Consider the following 20157-nt stretch of genomic DNA (forward strand, 5'->3'; position numbering starts at 1 on the left):
TGGGGAGGGGTGGGGGTGGCATTAACTTTTAAGTTCAGCTGGAAAACATGATGTAATGACTTGAATACAATCGAGAGCACAGCAAGAACTGACTTGCCTTAAATATTCCTGCTTTCACTCTTATGACAATAGTCTCAAAGAGTCCCCTCCTGCATCGGCATGATCTTCATTGTTGCATTTTCTAATATGTCCCAACCATTAAAGCATCTATCCTCATAATTAGAGCTGATCATTAATACAAGAAATAGTTGTGACAGTTTTTTCCATAAGGAAAATGTATTATAAACATTTTCCAAGGCTAATACAGGCACATGCATGATGTATTTGCAATCAGAGCAGTCTCATACACACAAAATCAACTAATAGCAGTGAGTTAAGGAGGCTATGGCAAAGACCATTTCTTAGACTACTGGCTACTTTTGCTGGCAGAAACTAAATAAGATCTTATGCAGAGCAAAAATATAACTTGTTTCCATAAAACAGAGCTCTCCATTTTTGGCCAGCTTTCTTTGTGACAAATGGAAGGATCATTCTCCCATTCAATAGAAAAAGAAGAGAAAAGAAAAGGGGATGAAGAGAGAGAGAAAAGAAAAAGCAACAGAGAAAGAGAGAAGGGTGGACACAGCCACTGGCGTTGAGGAGAAAGGGGAAACACATCCAAGAGCTGTCAAGCTTTAGGTTAGCATTGCAGCAGCAGTACTGCAATTTCTGCAAATGATTAGTAATCAAAGGAGCCTGTTCCTGTCAATGCATCTGAAGGGGTCTCAACGTTTTTTATAGTCCCTTTGTTTGCCATTGGGCTACTCCCTCGCGACGTTAATTTTATCTTCTTTCAGGTAAAGCTGTTTTACTGCACACATTTGAGAGGCATTTGCAGCCCCAGCTCTAAAACAAATAGATGGTGTGTACTGCTGCTTTCAACAACCTGTGCACACCACATCTCTGTGGACACTTCTTCCCCAGCTTGCCCTAGGTATCCCTCCAATAAGTAGCAGAAGAAATATCTTCCAAAAACACTGATGTTTTCCCCAGAGACTGCTGATCAGAGTCTTTTCCTACCATAACTGAGATCCAGCCATAAAGAGGAAATATGGTCTTAGGACAACAGAACAGAACCACATGCTCCTCTAAAATTCAGGATTTTAAGAACTCCTCAAGACTACACATAAAAATATGCAGTGTAGGGCAGATGTTAACTCTCATATTTCAAGGTGCTCTTCTACATGGAGAAAGAGAATCTAAAGAGAGTAAAAGACTATTTTAAGATAAGGGTCCTTATTTGTACTATCTGAATTCAGTAAAGATTTAGATAAGTCTCTGCTCAGAAAATAAATACGGTAGTTGGGCAATAAAAAGAAAATCCAGTAACTGAAAACGGAAAGAAATGACAAAGGAAGTTATTCAAAGGTCAAACCCACACTTCCCATAGACAGCAGTCTATTAAAAACAGGCTAACATACAAACACTAAATTCATTAGAGGAAAGAGGAATTAGACTAATTATCATATAATACTGCTCATAAGAGGTATGTTGTATGATCCTCCCATTCCAGATCATTTTCTTAAACAAGCTGTTGATAAAAGCTATGCCTTTTCCCAAAAGACAAAAGCCAAGCGCCTTCGGAAGCTCAGCAAATGTTTCTGAATACAGACCTCTCTTTAACCACCAAGTAATACGAGTCTGATGAACAGGACGACCAACATTTAGTTTGGCCTTTGACAGGCTTAAGGTTTGACATCCTGTAAAAACAGAAATCAGAGTATTCTACCACTGGCAAGGCACACTTAGTAGCAAATAATTCAAGGTAATTACACTTACATGCATTCCCATTGCTTGATGATACTGATTCAATCCTTGCATGAAGCGTGCAGCAAAACAAAACCAGATGTTTACCTTCTGATGTAACTTTATATGTCAAAAAAGTAGCTTAAAGCCCTGAAGTAACAATGTTTATAATATTTAATGGGATGTCTGGCAAGATGGTCTCACTTGTAAAGCTGGGTACACCAATACCTTAACTCTCCTGCAGTCAAAAAGAAAACACAAGTGTCAGCAAAAGTGAGTCTTCTGCAAGTAGACCTGTACATTTTGAGATCAGGTACTCTGAGACCATAATCTGAATTTCATGTGCTATAATCCGAGAGGTTATGCCACCTACATACACAGCTCATACTTTTCATTATGAAATATTTTCAGTGTGTGATTTCTTGCTTCTGATGATGTCAATCTTTGCATTACACCCAGGGAAATACAAATGTCATAAAAATCACAAATAATTAAGTTCCCTTACTTAAGCAGATTCAAACATACTGAACCAGCACAGCTTTACGGTCCAGGGTCAGGGTAGATAGCTATACTAAGGCAGAAAAAGAAACAGAAATATTTTAGTTAGATTTATACTTAACACTCCTTCTTCTAGGGCTGGTAGGAGCTTGATGTTTGGCATATATCACCACCTGGCTATATATCACCTTCAGAATTAAAGACCTCCAGACCTTGCAGATTCTTTGCTGGTTTACTGCTTTCTATCCTTGCCTTCATCAAGACATGCTCAGAAGCATTCCTGATGCTGTGAAGTTTCATTTGTCTGAAGGGAAGGATGGCATGAAATTTAAAGATCTGATATTCCAGTCACAGAAAAATAAGGTACATTTTAAAAAAACAGCATCTCCATAAAGCTGTAGGATAGCACCCTGGTCGAAGAGACTGCCACATTTCTGGAAAACCAAGAAACTTCCCACCCTTGCTCCCCAATTTCTGGTTTTTTGGTTTTTTTGGTTTTTTTTCTTTTAAGTGCTGCCTTCTTCAAATATAGACTTAAAGTTGTTTCATGTATGTAACCGTTCATCCCACAAAGATACAAAGCACAGAGCAAAACAAAACAAACAATACTTACTTATGTTTACACTGTCCAGAAACTGCTTTCTGCTTTATAGAAATCACCAACACCCAATTCACTCTTCCCCTCCAGGAAAATTTTTGACAGAAGCAGGATGCATGCACCTACACCAATCACACTAACAGTAGGCTTTAAAGAATGATGACAATCCAATACTGAGGAAAAATAACTCAGGAGTTTGAGTTAGACAAAACCTGCTAAAATATAGGCATTGGGCTTTACTTTATTAAACTAAAAAAAATTCACTATATGTAGTGAAAATATATTGAAGACACATAGATTTAGTGTCAGAGTCTCTACATAACAGAGAATGCAGACTTTCTTAAGTATAGATTGTACTAGTGAGAACTTGTACATATAGAAAAAAAGGTAGGATCAAAACAAAATGGACTGTGGGTTCAATTTTAGGTGTTTAATCTTGGCACAGAAGTTGCCAGGTGATGTTGAATGGATACAGAAAAAGACCCAAACAAGAGGAGCATGACACTAACATCAAGGCCTCTGAAAATTAATTTAATTTCTGCTAAGAGGATAAAGTAAGAACCCCCTACTGCTTAAAAGCAACTTTCCAACCAGGTCAGAAGTTGGGAAACAACAGCTAGAAACATTTATCTGAAAGTTAAGGAATCAGTGTTAAACCATGGGGATTTCCCACCTTTATCAAATGTACCTCTCCATTCAGGCCATCAGTTTCTGGAAGAAAAACCCTCCAGAAGAGCTCAGTGGTGAGACAGAAGAGCATCAAGTAGATTCCTGAGGCCCCGCTCAAGGGCTGTCTCCAAGGAACAGTCATCAAAACTAAACCCTGGGTAAAAATACAGACACTACATCTGGACACTTCCAGATGTCACTACTGAAGTCATCTGTTCTGTGAGGCATCACACAGATATACAAAGGGTGTCTCCTTCCCTGAGAAGTTTGGAGTCTAACTATAATAGCATGGGTCTACATACAGAGACACGAAGTGATTTACTAAGGTCACAAAGGAGGTCAGTTGCAGAGGTAGACATCAAATGTGAGCCTCGGCAGTCTTTGTGTAATCTGTCTGTCCACTGAACTTTGCTGGCTGTTAAACACAAAGATACACAACAGAGCAAAAGCCCCTGGTGAATCACATCAATCCAGTCAAGATTAAGTAACAAAAAAGCTTGGTACTGGAGACAAGACAGACACAGGAGCAGAAATAAGCCCTACAGTCCAGCAGTGCAACACATGACCAAAGTTTTGCTGTGAAAGACAATAAGGCTTTTACACACACAAGCACACATACACACACACACACACAAATAAAGTACACATAACTATGAGCTGTAATTAACACACTAGCATCCTGAACAGTTTTAATCAAAGTATTAATACAATTTAAAGAAAGCATAGATTTACATTAAAGGTTATCACAGTTACTCACTCATTCTTTTCCATTATTTCAGTCCATTTCTCTGGTAAAGACATAGGAAACAATCACCAAATACACAGGAAGAAAAGGTAATGAATAGCAAAGACCATAAATATGTTTGTCTGGTCTTTCTAAGACCATTTTTAAATTGCCACAATCCGGTCAAGACTGGAGATGGAGACTCTAATTATGCTAAAACAAAAAGACTACCACAGGAACACTGAAGCTAAATAAAGCAAGCAATGTTTACCTGAATTTAATCCAATTGGATTTTCAACCTTTGTGTGTGAATTACTTCAGAGTAAAGTCAGGAGAATGGCTATATGCTGGCAACAAAGGTAATGCTAACATTTGGAAGTCTTTTTGTTTTCAAAGTACACACATGTTATTTCCAAGACATATAGGCAACATAAATAAGGTGCATTTGAAAAACATCTCAACAAGCTAAGGATCAAAAGCACAGATATGGTAATTAACCCCCACGTGTCCCACCCACAGAGTTTACATTTGGGGTTTTCTTACATTACAGTCAAAATTTAGCTGTTACACATGCTGTTGTACTTAATGGGTAGCATCTTGTCTGTACAGAAGAGAGTCCCTTCTTGTACACAATCTGAAGTAGTGCCCTTTCAGCAGAAGCTTAAGTTACTTTAGCAAATACTACCAGGAAAATCTACCTTAAGGCATAGGGAAAAAAAATTATCAAAAAGACAAGTCAGCAGAAGACTTATTCTATACTAGTATCAAATGTGAAAGAGAAAATTCACAATCTCCGCAAACCCTCCTCTAGACCTGACGGGCCTGACCAGTCTTCTCAGTCTGTGGCAACAGACTGCAGCCTTCAGACAAGGTGGGGAAGAAAAACAGATCACATCTCGAGGAGGCCTGGGCAGTTTTCCAACCCACCAGCTGAATGACTTATCTGTTGTTGAAAGCATACCTGTTATTCCACATTTACACTCAGGACACTACTCACCTCTTCCCTGAAGATACTCTTCATTTTCAGAAGTGTGCTTCTACCATTTATTTTCTCCTTTCTCTTGCTTATGTCTTACACCTAGAGCATCACTAATATGTGCCACAAATCAGGGGAAAAGCACAGCAGTTGTCTCTGTGACACCTCACCAGGCCGAATCAATTATGGAATTTAGATTCCCTATAGTACAATCCCTTCCTTTAGGTGACATACACCTAAAAGCCATACTGCCATAACATCTACAGGCGTCCAAATACCAATCAATAGCATCACTTTTTTTTCCACAAAGACAGGAATTAGAAGAACTAATCTAAAATACTGCTTATACATAGACTCACATAAGTAAGTCAGAATAAACTTATTAGCACAGCAAGCTGTGTATTAGATACCTGTGAAATCTTTGCCCGTGTGCATGTAAACTAGTATCACTCTTCAAGTATTCAGTTTTCTTTCCAATCATGCAATTTGTAGACCAAGGTGGTTTTATGTACTGGACAGCACAAGGGTTCAGTTTCCTTTTACCAGAGGTTATAAATCTGACTAGACAGCAACAATTGCTTTTTAATCTAAGCAAACTGATCTGTCAGAGGCAATCAGTATGGTGAAACTATCCCATGAGAATCCTAATAATTCCAATGAATCACTCGGCACTGTATGAAGCTCAATAGTTGAACTCTTGGCACAGAATGTCACAAGCACTTAATGCAGCAAGTACATACAGCCTCAAACAGTGGACTCGGGGCCACATGCCTTTGCAGTGCTTGCACTTCTACTGAATTTCTACCCCTTTTGGCATTATCCAGTTTCTAATGATAATAGCATAGCGCTTTTTTTTAACAATTTCTCATGGAAAAAAATTAATATACCTTTATGTATATTATTTTCTATTCCTACCAATAGGTACATGCTACATTCAGAGAAAACAGTCCAGAAATTGGTCCAGAGAGGTTCTGTTGTAAGAGAAAATTTAGCAATATACAGTAATCAATGACATGAGGTGGCCAAAATGGATGGAAGACACTGATTTCAGTGGACCATTGAAGCCCTTCTCATTGGTGTTTTGAGCCTATCTGTAACATTTCAAACATACTAAGTGAGTATTTTAAAAATAATATGTACCAATTAAATGCCATGTGTGGAAAGACATGCATTGATGCCATTTTTTAAACCCAAAATAAAGTTGCATAGGAAAATCATTCTGCTTTAATTCAGATTTTTTTAATTTATTCTATTAGTTTGGATTACATGCAGATTTTTGTAACTGCAACTAGAAATACTGCTTTATATGCATAACCAGAAATGTTTCAATCTATGTAACTATAAAGCTGTTTTCAAATGAAATCAAGTATAAGAGTATGCCAGTAACCTTATACTAGGTTTCCTTATGTGGTTGGTTCCTACTGCCTCTAAGCTACAACTAGTCCCATAGAAGTATATTAACTCTGTTAATGTCCTTATAGAGTAAAAAACTTGTTGAATTGACAAATGTGTCTACAAAACATATATCACAGTCTCTAGTTTATCAGCTGTATGATTATCTATAGTAAGTCTGGGTAGAAACAGATGTTCTGACTTGAAAGGCACTTATCTTTACAACTCAAGAATCCCTGAGGAAGTTTAATCTAGTTGATTTAAAGCTTTAGTTCTTAGCATCAGTTTAGTAGTTGGCCAATTTTACTTCTTAACTGAATAAATACTCTTTTATGGACACGCTAAAAATTCTTAGTAACAACAGCTGCATATACAAACTACTGATTTTCTTATAATTTCAACCACCTAACTGAAAACCCATCCACTATTTCAAAATGAAGATAAGGAAAACACAAACACATATGCAAATACACATGCTCTCCTAGAAACACAAAACCAGTTCATCCCCTTTATAGGTAAGGGAAGTAGGCAGAACAAGATACCCCCCTGCTTAACTGTGAGCTTCTGAGTCTGCTCAAAACCAAAAGAGAAGCATACCAGAAATGAAAAGCAGATGAAAATCCATTGAGGGCATTCCAGGGTGTGCAGAGATGCAATTAGAAAAGCAAAAGCTCAGTCTGAATTGAAATTGGCCAGAGGTGTCAAAAACTATGAGACAGTTCTTCATGTACATAAACAACAAGCAGAAACAGAAAGAAAATACTGGCCTACTGTTAAATGGGAAAGATTAATTAGTCACCAACAATGCTGAAAAGGCAGAGATTCTCAACACTTTCTTCACCTCTGTCTTTACCAGCACTGTTGGGCCCCAGGCCTTGGGAACAAAAATCCAGGCTGAGGCAAATACAAAGCCACCATCAGTGAAAGAAGAGTTGGTACAAATTGACAGGCCCTGATGTTAATCACCCAAGGGTGTTAAGAGAGCTGGCTGACATCATCATGAGGCCACTCTCCATAATCTTTGAGAAGTCATGGAGATTGGGGGATGTCCCAGAAGACTGGTAGAAGGCTAATGTCACCCCTATCTACAAGAAGGACTTAAAGGAGGATCCAGGAAATTATAGGCACATCAGTCTTACTTCAATCCCTGGAAAAGCATCCTCCCAGGGCCTATCGCAAGTTCAAATGAAGCACATGATTGGGAAAAGCCAGCATGGATTCACCAAGGGCAAATCATGCTTGACAAACCTGATCACATTCTTCAACAAAGTAAGCTGCTTTGTTGATGTGGGGCAAGCAGTGGATGTTGTTTACCTGGATTTCTTTTTGATACTGTTCCCCACAGCCTTCTCCTAGAGAAACGGATGTGTTATGGTCTAGACAAGTGGTCTGTGCGGTGGGCGGGGAACTGCCTGACAGGCCACTCCCCGAGGGTGGTGGTAAATAGCTCCTTTTCAAACTGGCAACGTCACACAACTGGGGAGCCCCAGGGATGGATATTGGGCCCAATGCTGTTTTATATCTTCACAAGTGGTATGGATGATGGGATCAAGGGTACCCTGATGAAGTTCGCTGATGATGCCAAACTGAGTGGGGAAGTGGACACTTCAGCAGGGAGACCCACCCTGCAGGAAGACCTGGATAGGCTGGAGGAGTGGGCTAACAAGAACCTTATGAAGTTGAACAAGGACAAGTGTAAGGTCTTGCACCTGAGAAAACATAATCCAGGAGTGCAGCACAGGCTGGGATCTACCTGGCTGGGGAGCAGCTCTGTGGAAAGGGACCTGGGGGTCCTGGTGGACAATGAGCTCAGTATGAGCAAAGTATGCTACAGTGGCAAAACAAGCCACCAGGTTGCATCACCAGCAGAGACAAAGAAGTCATTACCCCACTGCTCAGCACTTCTCAGACCACACCTGGAATACTGTGTTCAATTTTGGTGCCTACTATACAAAAAAGATATACACAGGGTAAGTAGGGTCCAGAGGAGGGACACAAAGATAATCGAAGGACTGGGCAGCCTGTCAGATGAGGAAAGGCTGAGAGAATCAGGTTTCTTCATCCTTGAGAAGAGAAGGCTTAGGGGAGACCTTATCATCATGTTCCAGTATTTTAAAGGGTGGCTACAAAGAACATGGAGACTCCCTTTTTACAAGGAGTCACCTGGGTCATGGGTACAGGTTACTCCTGGGGAGATTCTGATTGGACACAAGAGAAAAATTGTTCACAGTGAGGCCAATCAGCCACTAGAATAATCTCCCCAGGGAAGTGGTGGATTCCCCAATATTGGACACTTTTAAGATTCAGCTGGACAGAGTGCTGGGCAATCTCATCTAGACATGTCTTCCCCAAGAAAGGTTGGCTAAAAACATCTCTGAGGTCCCTTCTAACCTGGTATTATATGCAAAATCCCCAAGTACAAGGCTAAAATTGAAAGCCTACTTTGTTTTAGGCTGTGGAGATTTTGTTTTCCTCTATTAATGCTACTAACCAGATGACTTTTGTATAGATTAAAGTAGGCTTTCAGTATGTAGCAGTTTACTATAGTAGTACTAATGATATTGTGTGTATATATATATATATATATTATTTTATATATAATGCTTTGGGCTTTTATAATGTATATGTAATATATATTGTTGTTTTATACTTAAATATTTATATTGGTTTATACTTAAATATTTACTGTTGCATTTTATATATAATACAGCATGGAAACTATAGAGGAAAAGAAACCAGCCTTCAAAACCTGAAAAGCTGTCTTGGTAAAACACCTTCCTGTTCTCCAATCTTCAATGTCTGCATCACATTCCAAAAGCTTGTGGTAGAGATAAAAGGTGCTAAACACAGATCAGTATGCCTGCCTAGTAAAAATTAAGTCAGGGTCATCCATTTCCTCTTATCACAGTTCATATTTATCAGTCTGTTAATTAAGCAGCTGGTTTTCTTCAAGTGTTCTTTCTAACATGCAAGAAAAATTCCCACAGAGATAGCACTACCTTTATTTTCTGATTTCTGCAGGGAGAACTGATTACTTACTACCTGGAATAGAGGATATCAGAACAGCAGTCGATATAGCAATTATGTTCAATATGCAGCTATTTGGCTTCCTAAAGTACCCATTTCAGAGGAGAAAGAGTGGCTCCTAGAAAATAATCTTTCATCAGAAGAGTTTGTAGGGGTTGACTAGGGCAAGGGTTGCCAGGCAAACAGCTGTTCCTGTGCACGATATACCAACAGCATCTCAGATTTCTTCTAGAAGCTACCCCTATTTTTTCTTCCTCATAGCTGTGCTGATTAATCAAGAGACATGAGGTTGACCTTAATCATGAACCAACAACTTCTGTTTAACATGCATAGAAAGAGAATTATGTAACATGGGGAAAAAAGAGAAAAAACAAACCTTGAAGAATCCCGCTTCCCACTCTCGCTTGCCAGCATTAGGCAGATATCTGACCTTATGGAAGACTCCTTTCTTAAATAGCAGCATTATCGTATTTGTTCTCACCTTTCTCCTGCTTCCCCCATCACTAGGCCAGGAATACTCCTCCTTTTTTGGCTTTTCCCCCCAGAAGAAAACAAATCCTCAAAGCTAAGGTACAGAAGCAAAATGGCAACTTGGGAAAGTAAAAAAAAAAAAAAAAAGAATCACAGGAAAACACCCTTGCTTTTTATAAAGCCATTTTTATAAGCCATTTAAGGTAAAGATTGTCTCCATTCTGGAGACTGTGGTGGTGTTACAACAGGAACAAGCTATTAAGGCATTCCTTAATTCACTAGCCCTCTTCCTTCTCCACAAAGGTGCTTAAAAAAATACATATATTTCTTTTGTGAATTCACTGGACTTTAGAAAGTGGGATATGCTACAGCACTCTTTCAGTATCCTTTAGTATTTTAATAATTGCTTGAAACATGTACTTAATATTTTATAATAAGCAGTTAGTTACAAAGTCTTTAAAATTGTTACTGGATGCTCTTGATGAGACTTCTGATTATAATGGGCTTTTTTAATTCTAGAACAAACATGAAAAATGTGTCAACTGAGAAATCTGCCTTTTATCAAGATTTGCTGAAACACAATTAACAACAGTACACTGCAAGGAATTCAAGGTTGCTCTACATAACAACCAAAACAACCAAACTAGGGCTTTTACTGAACCAAGAATCCAGAACTCAGCAACTGTATTTAAATAATACCAAGAATAACTCACACAAAGAGCTAAAATAGTTTTATTACGAAGCCAGTTAATCCTGTCGGGAGCATTCAGCAGCTGTGTTCTTTAGATTTGATCAATTTTAAAAATTAAGTCTTGATCATTGAGGAAACTCTGGATTACTGCTTTTCAGCCACGGGTGCCTGGCTAGCAGAGGGCCCTGGGAGGAATGGAAGCAGGCCAGTTACAGCAAGACTTCCACTGCCTGAACTTCAAAGGACCTCTTGTGTGCAGGGAGCAGAACTGCAAAGACTACATTGCTTCAGTGTGAAAGATCAACCCACTACGTGTAGAAAAGGAATGACAATCACTTGGTTCAATTTCTACACCTGATTCCCGTGCAATGCCACACAAGCTTTACTGGACAAATCGCATGCACATTAAGACTTGGAGGAACACCTACAGAGTATTGCTTGTCTGCGTATCATGACAGACAACAAGATTTCTTGTTTATTTATTCAGAAGCTTTAGAAAAGCAAATCTGATCAATCTTCACCCTTCCTTGCTCTAAACACTGTACATCTAGGTTGGATGTCATGAAGTGAGCTTCCTTCCACTCCTGCTCAGGTCTAGAAGGGGAAGAGAAAGGCTTTTCTGAGGCACTACTGAGCTGTACTTGCAGAGCTGAATCAGCTCATTAGACTTCAAAAACAGTCCAGAGAAGCTCAAAATTGTAGTTTTAGTTTATACTCCTAAATAAACAGTTCATATGCTTCCAAAGCAGAGGTGGCCCTCATGTTTTTTCTACTGTACATGTGGAAGTCTCCAAGTCTCTGAAAGATTCAGGCCAAACATCTTCTCCCTCTCATTCCATTTTCAATCTTATTGACTATGGAACATACAGTACAAGTCATTAAGCTACATTTCACAGTTTATGGGTTTAATGGTTTTGCAACATTAGATGCACGACACATTTTCAAGCATCAAAAACTAGGCTTTGCTATCTAACATTTCATAAAGATAATAAAAGTTAATGAGCGCTCATGATCTATGATCTGACAAGACATCTGTTCTGTTCTTTCTGAGATAAAACACTCACCCTGCCTTGTTCTGGCACAGTGGGAGAGAACAAATATAAACCAATTAATCATTCTAAACTATAACCTATATTAAGTTATAGTTTCTCAACAGGCTTTTCATACCCTGTTGCTAATAGGGTGCAGGTGTCCTAAAAACAGTCTTTCAATGCAATAATTAAATCCCACTAACTTCATATGGTCAGCTGCAGCAGACAGCACTGTTTAGTGTTTCCGCAGGAAAACACCTGTTCAAAACAAGCAATAACAAGATGGTTGTTATACCAAGAGTCCAGTATCAAGAGCTCTATTCCCTTTTTTCTATCTTTTCATCATGCTTTTTTATTACAGGAATATTTTAACAAAAGCTCCTTCTGACCTATCAAGGGAGTATTTGATACAAATATTACAAGAAATACTACAAGATACTTCATGTGGGACATGACTAACATCAGTATGGGGGAGGAAGGAGTCACTTGCTTCTGAACCATTTGTGAGGCTGTAATGGGGAGATCTGTCAGAGAACTGCTGAGAACATTAAAAGTTGCTGAGCATTTTAGGAATACTGCCTGAGACCAAATTCAGCTTGATGATACCTATGTCACCTACAATATAATACAAAAGTATATATATATATAAAAAAAAAATCTAATTCTTTTTTCCCCTTCACTCAGCCTTATGGTATGACATATTTCGGACACTACACAGGAGTACACTAGGTTTCTGTTTCCTGCAATGCGCTGTATATTACCATGAAACAGAACATGTGGAAAAAAAAAAAATAAAAAAATCACAGATTGTATAGTAGTTAATGAACATTATTTACAGTAAAAGCCTCAGATAAAATCCCAGTTTGCATAAAGAAAACAAACATATAATTCCTAACAAATACCTTGTATTGTTTGCAGCAGTTTTTTGAGCAATCTACCTTGCAGAGACACACAAAGAAATAAGCTGTATAGCCAGGGAACCAAGCACTGCCCAGCTACGCAGAAAAGGTAAGTACTTTGATAACTGAAGGATCCAGGATAACTGGGATTTAATGCTACAGCCTCAAACATCTAACCTCTCTAAATAGTCTAAACCTCCTAAAGCACACCAGAGACAAATGGCATCTCTCCACTGACTGAAGCAACAGCCTAACCAGCTTTCACCAGATTGCCCTGCTGGAAGAGTCTGCTCTTTCTGCTAACTAAAAGCAGTATTCTCCTTAAGTTGCAGTCACAAACACCTCGTAAGTATTTAAACCAACATTTATTTATGCATACATGTACACCAACAGAACTGAAAAGGAAATAAAGCTAGTAAGTCTACGTATAAAGCTTAGCACAAAGGAAAATTACTGTGGCACCACTAAATCAGATGGTACACAAATTCCTCTCTCAGCCCCAGAGAGGTTATATACGCTTTAGATTAAAATAAGTAAAATTTGGAAAACCAGCCTCAAGTAAATACCCTAGCCAGACCAGCTGGTAAACTCCAGGCTACACATGCATTAGCATAGTATAGGAAAACATGAATGGATCAGTAGCAAACAGTTTGGGGTGAGGACCTGAACCTTAAAATTTACATGGTTGGGAGGTTTGCTATGCGTGAACTCATTTACTAACTCTTCAGATCAGTTAGGTCTTGCAGACATAATTAATTAGCGTTTGGTACATTTTTGGATCATGTTTTTTCTTTTTAGCTTCACCTGGAGATAATCTAGTTTGCATTCTCTGAAGCAAAAGCATAACAAGCAGGGATGACCAGATTAATTATTAAAAAAACAAACCAAAACAAAAAAACCCACATCAAACAAAACAAAGAAAACACACCTAGCCTGAACGAAAACAATAATGTAGACCTTACTCTAGGGTTCCTAAAAAGCAGTCATGCAAATGTACCATCTACCCCCAACATGTGCAGATAGTTATCAAAAACTTACACCAATGAGGCATGGCTTCATATTTTTCATATTAGTTGAGTAATATATTCTAATTTTATATAAATTTTGACATGAGATTCTAATTATTATAGTCTTGCCAGTTAACCTCAATAAGCTCAGGTCCCTTGTGTGGTTTGCTTATGTCCTTCTCAAATGCTGCTTCCATGACAATTTAAATTATATTAAAATGAATAAAATTCTGGGGAAAAAAGAATGAACCACCCAAAGACATGCAAACTTATCACATTCAGATTCTGGTAAAAATATTAAAATTTAATAATACCTTTTGAACATACAGTTATGTCAAGGAAAGAGTAAAGGCATTCAAACAAATGGATATAGATCTTAAATAATATTTACAAATTCTAAACTGCAAGTTGACTATAAAGTCACAAATACTTTAAATATTTAGTAGAATATAGTGTCAATTCTAATATAAATTAGATATTAACTTCATCTGTTATTTCTTCCAGTGATAACAGTCTAATCTTTACACATTATGTACATTAAAATACTAAAAAGTTATAAAATTTTATTTCTGTTACTATGCAAAGAAATGGAAAATACATAAGATCTGTCTTACTGTACAATATCCAAATTGAACTTTCTATAGTGTTCTCTGCAAAAATAAATGGCACTTTCACATGCAACAAGGCATAAAGTACAAGTCTGTCCATTAGCAGTATGCCATCTGAGTGCAAAGTAAACTAAAACACAAATGTCATTCAACCATATAGTTGAAAGTCAAAAGTAAACTGTGGAAAGTGATTCTGACAAACTTTCTGATTCAGACTGAAGTAATAATGAAAAGCATGTAAACCAATTTCCGTTCACATCTGTCATTCTTAAAAATTAAAACACAGCATATTGAGAAGTTTGTCATGACAGTATCAAAGCTACTTTGACAACATATAATGGAGGAAAAGTTGATGATCCTGTATGAATACTGAAGCCCAGCCCTGCCAATAGGCTGCAGCATCTCAGCAACTTTTCTACTGACAGTTTCCAAAATTACTTCTGCCACTTGGAAGTGCACATCAGTAGTCAGATGAGTTTTCTAGACTGTGTTATGCCATTGTGTAACCATAGCTTCCGCAGTGCAACGCCACAAGAAGCCTGTCCTTAAGGATTTCTTTACTTGGGTATTCAGGTAACTTGAGCATGTTGATACTGAAAAGAAAAGAATAAAGCCACATCATAGCTCAGCAAGAAAACCAACAGTAAAGTATTCTGATTGAAAACCCTGGAGATGTCACATTTATGAAAGAAAACAAACCTGTGCTGAATTACAGTACCACTGAGCACTCGAATATATTACAGGAGGGTTTTTTTATGGTTTTTTTTTCACTTCAGTAAATTGTAATACAATATTTTAACTTGAGTATTCCCTTATTGATCCCACTGCCTTTAGTTAAGCAAAATTAAGTAGCAAGCAATAAGCAAACATAACATCACTGAATACTCTGTCTAGATTTTTTTTTGGCTTTTTAGTGAAACCATTCAAAATAACTGTACTTTTGACTGTGACCAACATGAAAAGATATTTCAGTAAGACTAGTTAACATACCACGTGCTTGATGTTGGTAAAAGATTTGCAGTATATGGCACAGCAGCAATTGTAAAATTTTGCAAACCACTGCCACCCATTATATGGGCAAAGCCACCATGAGGCACCCTGGAACTGAGAAAATTCACAAAAATTAGACCATTACAAGAATGTTATAAGCAAAAAATATACAATATTTACACTGAAAATGTCTGTTACTGCTACATGTGATCACTTACTAATACTTTTATCAAGCTTCTCCCTTTCTTACCCATATCAAAATTCTCATTGTCTGAATGCTTTTAATTACAATATTGAATAACACATTTGTCCATTTACATTAGGCATCAAATTGTCTGAATGATATTTAAGAGAATTCTGTTTGAGAAGTCTCATTTCTACAACCAGTTTTTATAACAGAATGTTATCTCAGTTTAGGCAAACATCTATGGTTATTTGTATTTACAGTTTAAGAAATACTGCACCATCGAAATTTTATTCTCCCGATTACTATCTGTGGGACAACTGACCAGCGTCCTTGACATGTCTTCATTTACTATTTCAGACCACATATTTCAAGTATGTAAGGAAACCATTAAATTAGTCACACTATCACCCAGTGACAACCTACAGCAAAACCAGAGCACACTAAAAAAATCACTACCATCTTCAGGAATGCATTCTTGCTTTTCATATTACCCATTTTTTTTTTTCCTTTTACCAATATATTATTCAAGGATTTCTCAAGGTGTAAACATACAATAGCCCTGGAGTCTTCAGAATCACTCCCTATATTTTTAAACTAACAGGGACAAATAGAATAAAATTCAGGTATTTTTAGAATATCAACTTAGGCTGGTATGCATTACAAGGTAATGCTGTTAGCATAGCTGTCACACCAAGAAAAAAAAAAAAAAATCAAGAAACTATAATGAAAGGATAAGGACCAAAAGAAGTTGAATGTGAGCCAGAAATTCATCCTTCCAAAGGCCAGCAGCAGCATCTTGGGCTGCATCAGGAAGGATGTCACCAGCAGGTTAAGGGAGGCTCCTTTCCCCATACTCAGAAACATCTGGAGTCCACCTCCAAGCTCCCCACTACAGGAGGGACAGGGACATACTGCAGCATGTTGAGCACAGGGCCATGAAGCTAGTAAGGGATTGAAGCACATGACAAAGGAAGAGAGCAAGCGGGGACTGTTCAGCCTAGAGAAGACAAGGCTCAGGGGAATTTGATCAATGTATACAAATACCCAAAGGGAGGAATAACTAAGATTGAGTACAAGTGTCAAGATGAAGCACCCAGTGGTCCCTAGGGACAGGAAGCAGTGGGCACAAACTGAAATCCAGGAAATTTCATTTAAACATGGGAAAAACTTATTTTACTGTGAGGTGGGCGAACACTGGAACAAGTTGCCCAGAGAAGCTGAGGGGTCTGCACCCCTGGAGACAGTCAAAACCTGACTGGACAAGACCTTGAGCATCCAGCTCTAACTGACCCAGCTCTGAACATGCAGTTGAACTAGACAATCTCCAGAGGTCGCTTCCAGCCTCAGCTATTCTGCAATTTTGTAGCTAGCAACAAAAGAATCTGATAAAACACAATAAACCTTCCATAAATATATAAGAGCTGTTAGAATTTTGGATTACAGGTACTTACATTAAAAACAATGCTCCCATATTCACAAAATCAAAATGACTGTAAAAACCAGGACTAAGAACAGAAAAAGAAGAATGAAGTAATGTTTCCACTCACAGTAAAACTCTTGGCAGAAATGTGAAAGGGTTGCTACTGCCAAACGTTAAGGAGCTAGGACAGAGTTCGCAGTAATACTTTTTAAACATACCTTTAATAGCTAGCTATAGTATCCAACACACAAACCTGTATCAACTAGCTTCATGACAGCAACACTAGGCATACAGTTCTAGCACTGGCACATAAGGTAACTACTATGGACGTAAGTACTCATTATTTGCAGCATGCTATTTCTGACACGCAGACTTGTGCTCATAGCCACAGTTCAGAACAGTTGTAAAGATTTTACAGCAGTACTCTTCTATACCATGTTTTTAGCTCGCATTTCTAATACAGCACTGACTCCTCTGCAGTGCCTTTTTTCTTCCCCTCCAATGAACCAAGAGAACTTCATGTTCAAATCAGCAATAAAACACAGACTTAACTGTTGAAAATTTCTCATTCAGTCCACCATTAGTTAAAATCTTTTACAACCTAGCTTATTAAAATGTTTCTCATACAACAGGGCAAAATCATATAGTATGATCAGGACTTTGAACATTTAAAAGTAATAGATGGCTGCCAATTTATGACTCCAACAATGAGCTTTCTTTCCAAGCAAAACACTGCCAATATAGTAAAGAAAGCCTTCCAAATACATGCAAATAAGATCACAAGATCTTACCTCTTCTACTACGTATGCAAATAAACTTCAGCAAGAGCACCAACACAATTTCATAGCTTTGGAGACTTCAACACTATTAAAATGTTTAAGTTCACATCTAACATTTCTACCTATTTTTCCACTTACAGATTTTGCATAAATTTACTTGAAATTAAAACAGTGCAGAAGAGATACTTCAAGCCAGTTTCCTTATGTTTTGTTTTACTTTTAGAAGTAGTCTATCATATTTATCAAATATGCTGAATTTCCCTTAAAACAGCATATATCTTATTACTCAACAGAAACTAGACCCCTAAATTAAACAGTAATCCTGATACCTACAGAATATCAATAGAATTTATCATGATGACACTTCCCTCCAACTGTTAAGTAAAAACCCGATAAAAAGTTGCCAATGGATAATTAACAATAATTTAGCCAAATACCATTATAAACACCAAACAGATCAAGAAGGGAGGGGAAAAAAAAAAGTAAAAGTATGTGGAATTGGCAATATCAAGTCAAGCAGCTGTCAGCAGAGAAAGAGAAGGTGGTGTATAAGTAAACTTTCAGATCCTGAACACAAGGCACAAGAGTATTTAGGAATTTTTCTTGAGTATGCTAAGGCTTTCAAACAGACAGAATCTCCTATTCAAACACTGCTCATGCCAATTACTTCACTGTTAAATGATATCTTGAAATTGGTATTAATGATCAATGCAATGGTATCTCCACTGAAACTTCCAAAGCAAGACTTCATTACACTGAAGAGAAAAAGGTGTAAGGATAAGGGAAGAAGATAAAAGACAAAGTTTAAGAAATATTTAGAAATGTCAGAGAAACACTGAAGATATAATTATAAATATAATTGTTTTATTTAATTCTCTAAATTAATTTCCTAGTTTTTGATTGGAAAGAAAGAATAATACTATTTCACACAGAGAAAAAAAAAAAAACAAAACTCAAGTGAATATGCAGAAAAAATTACAGGGAAAGGTAGAAAGTAATGAAAATTCTAAATGCAGCCTTGCCAGCCAGTACATAGAGAAACAAATTCTTCAATAAGGAAATGTGATGCCAGAAAAAGATTATAGTTTGAAATCAGGTATACTTTTAATGTAAAAATTTACTTAAGATACTGGCCTGTACTAGACTAAATGGTGTTTTAGCTCACAGACAACTCAGTATCTAAATCTTTCATGCCCAGAAACTAGGACTATCTGGGGATTTATTTGCAAAAATATCAATTGTATACCACTATAAGAGGTACAAGGTTAAATTTTTATGGAAAAATAAAATATACCTATTAAATTTCAATCGCTGAAGAAAACACAAAATGGGCTCCTACTAGCTGATACAAAAAAAAAAACCCTAAGCAATCTGTTTTTAAATTCCACCCCAGACTTCTTAGAAGGCACACCACAAACTTCTTTACTACTAACAAGAAATGGATAAGAACATGACAGCATATGATTTGTGACCAAAATGAATGGTGCTCAAGCCCATATTAATCAGACAACATAATTGTTTACTTGTTAGAAAACATCCCATAGAATCCAGTAGATTATCCCAAATGCCATGAAAATAGTGAACACCACTTCGGTATCATTTGGAATGTTTTAAGCAGCATTTGAAACGTAACCTTTCATCTTAAAGATCCTTACTTGCTGTCTAAATTTAGAAATGGACTCATCTACTAAAAAGGAAAGAAAGACCATCAGCTGCTGTGCAACAGATATGCAGTTAGAACTGCAGGAATCACTTCTGCAAAGGACAAAAAGAAAAGACTGATGTGGCACAGAACTAGCTTAAGATATCTGCAATCCCTAAAAACAATGCAATTAATAATAAATCATGTGTAACTAACAGAATTTGAAGACCATGCCATTTGATAATATATCCACGACTGTGAAATTCCTTGGTATAAAAGACAAGTTTTGATGATCTTAATTTGTACTTCACCACTACTTAACCACAAAACTTATAAACAAAAGGTCAACTTCTCTACTAATCCTAAAATATGAAGGGAACATCAAATTAAGAAGGTGCAATCTCTATCTGCCACCAGAAAAAGACATGGATTACACAGCTCAGATGCTACATGTCTGTCTATGGATCCACTTTGTAAAATATCTGTATAGACAAACTTGGCAATTCACCCAGCTCACAGGGGCATTTATTGCTCAAAACCTTCCCCCACATTTCCATAAAGGCAAAGTGGCTTTCCCTGAAGAACAACTAGAATTTAGGACAGAAATCCTATATAAAGCAAACACAGTTTTGCATAAAGTCACATCTTCACTTGAGCTTGACACACCACGTTAAATGTTAAATGCAACTCAGCTTTAGGGGAATGATGTTCTGTTTACGCTGACTGAAGTGATACCTAGTTATCTCATATATTAAAGCCTGTA

At 37.4% G+C, this 20157-nt stretch overlaps 1 protein-coding gene across 3 annotated transcripts in view; it reads right to left on the reverse strand.

Annotated features, from left to right (window-relative positions):
- Positions 1–14051: 14051 nt before the first annotated feature.
- Positions 14052–20157, reverse strand: part of HACE1 (HECT domain and ankyrin repeat containing E3 ubiquitin protein ligase 1) — a 58018-nt gene continuing 51912 nt past the window's right edge. For all 3 annotated transcript variants that reach the window (XM_026845453.1, XM_026845454.1, XM_026845455.1), the window contains 2 exons: positions 15367–15480; positions 14052–14969 (listed from right to left, as the gene is read on the reverse strand). In XM_026845453.1, the coding sequence (XP_026701254.1) occupies positions 14867–14969; positions 15367–15480 (217 nt within the window). In that variant the 3' untranslated portion in view covers positions 14052–14866. The remainder of the gene's footprint in view (positions 14970–15366; positions 15481–20157) is intronic.

Source organism: Athene cunicularia, assembly GCF_003259725.1.
Source record: "Athene cunicularia isolate RWA chromosome 3 unlocalized genomic scaffold, athCun1 chr3_part1, whole genome shotgun sequence".
NCBI classification, from domain to species: domain Eukaryota; kingdom Metazoa; phylum Chordata; class Aves; order Strigiformes; family Strigidae; genus Athene; species Athene cunicularia.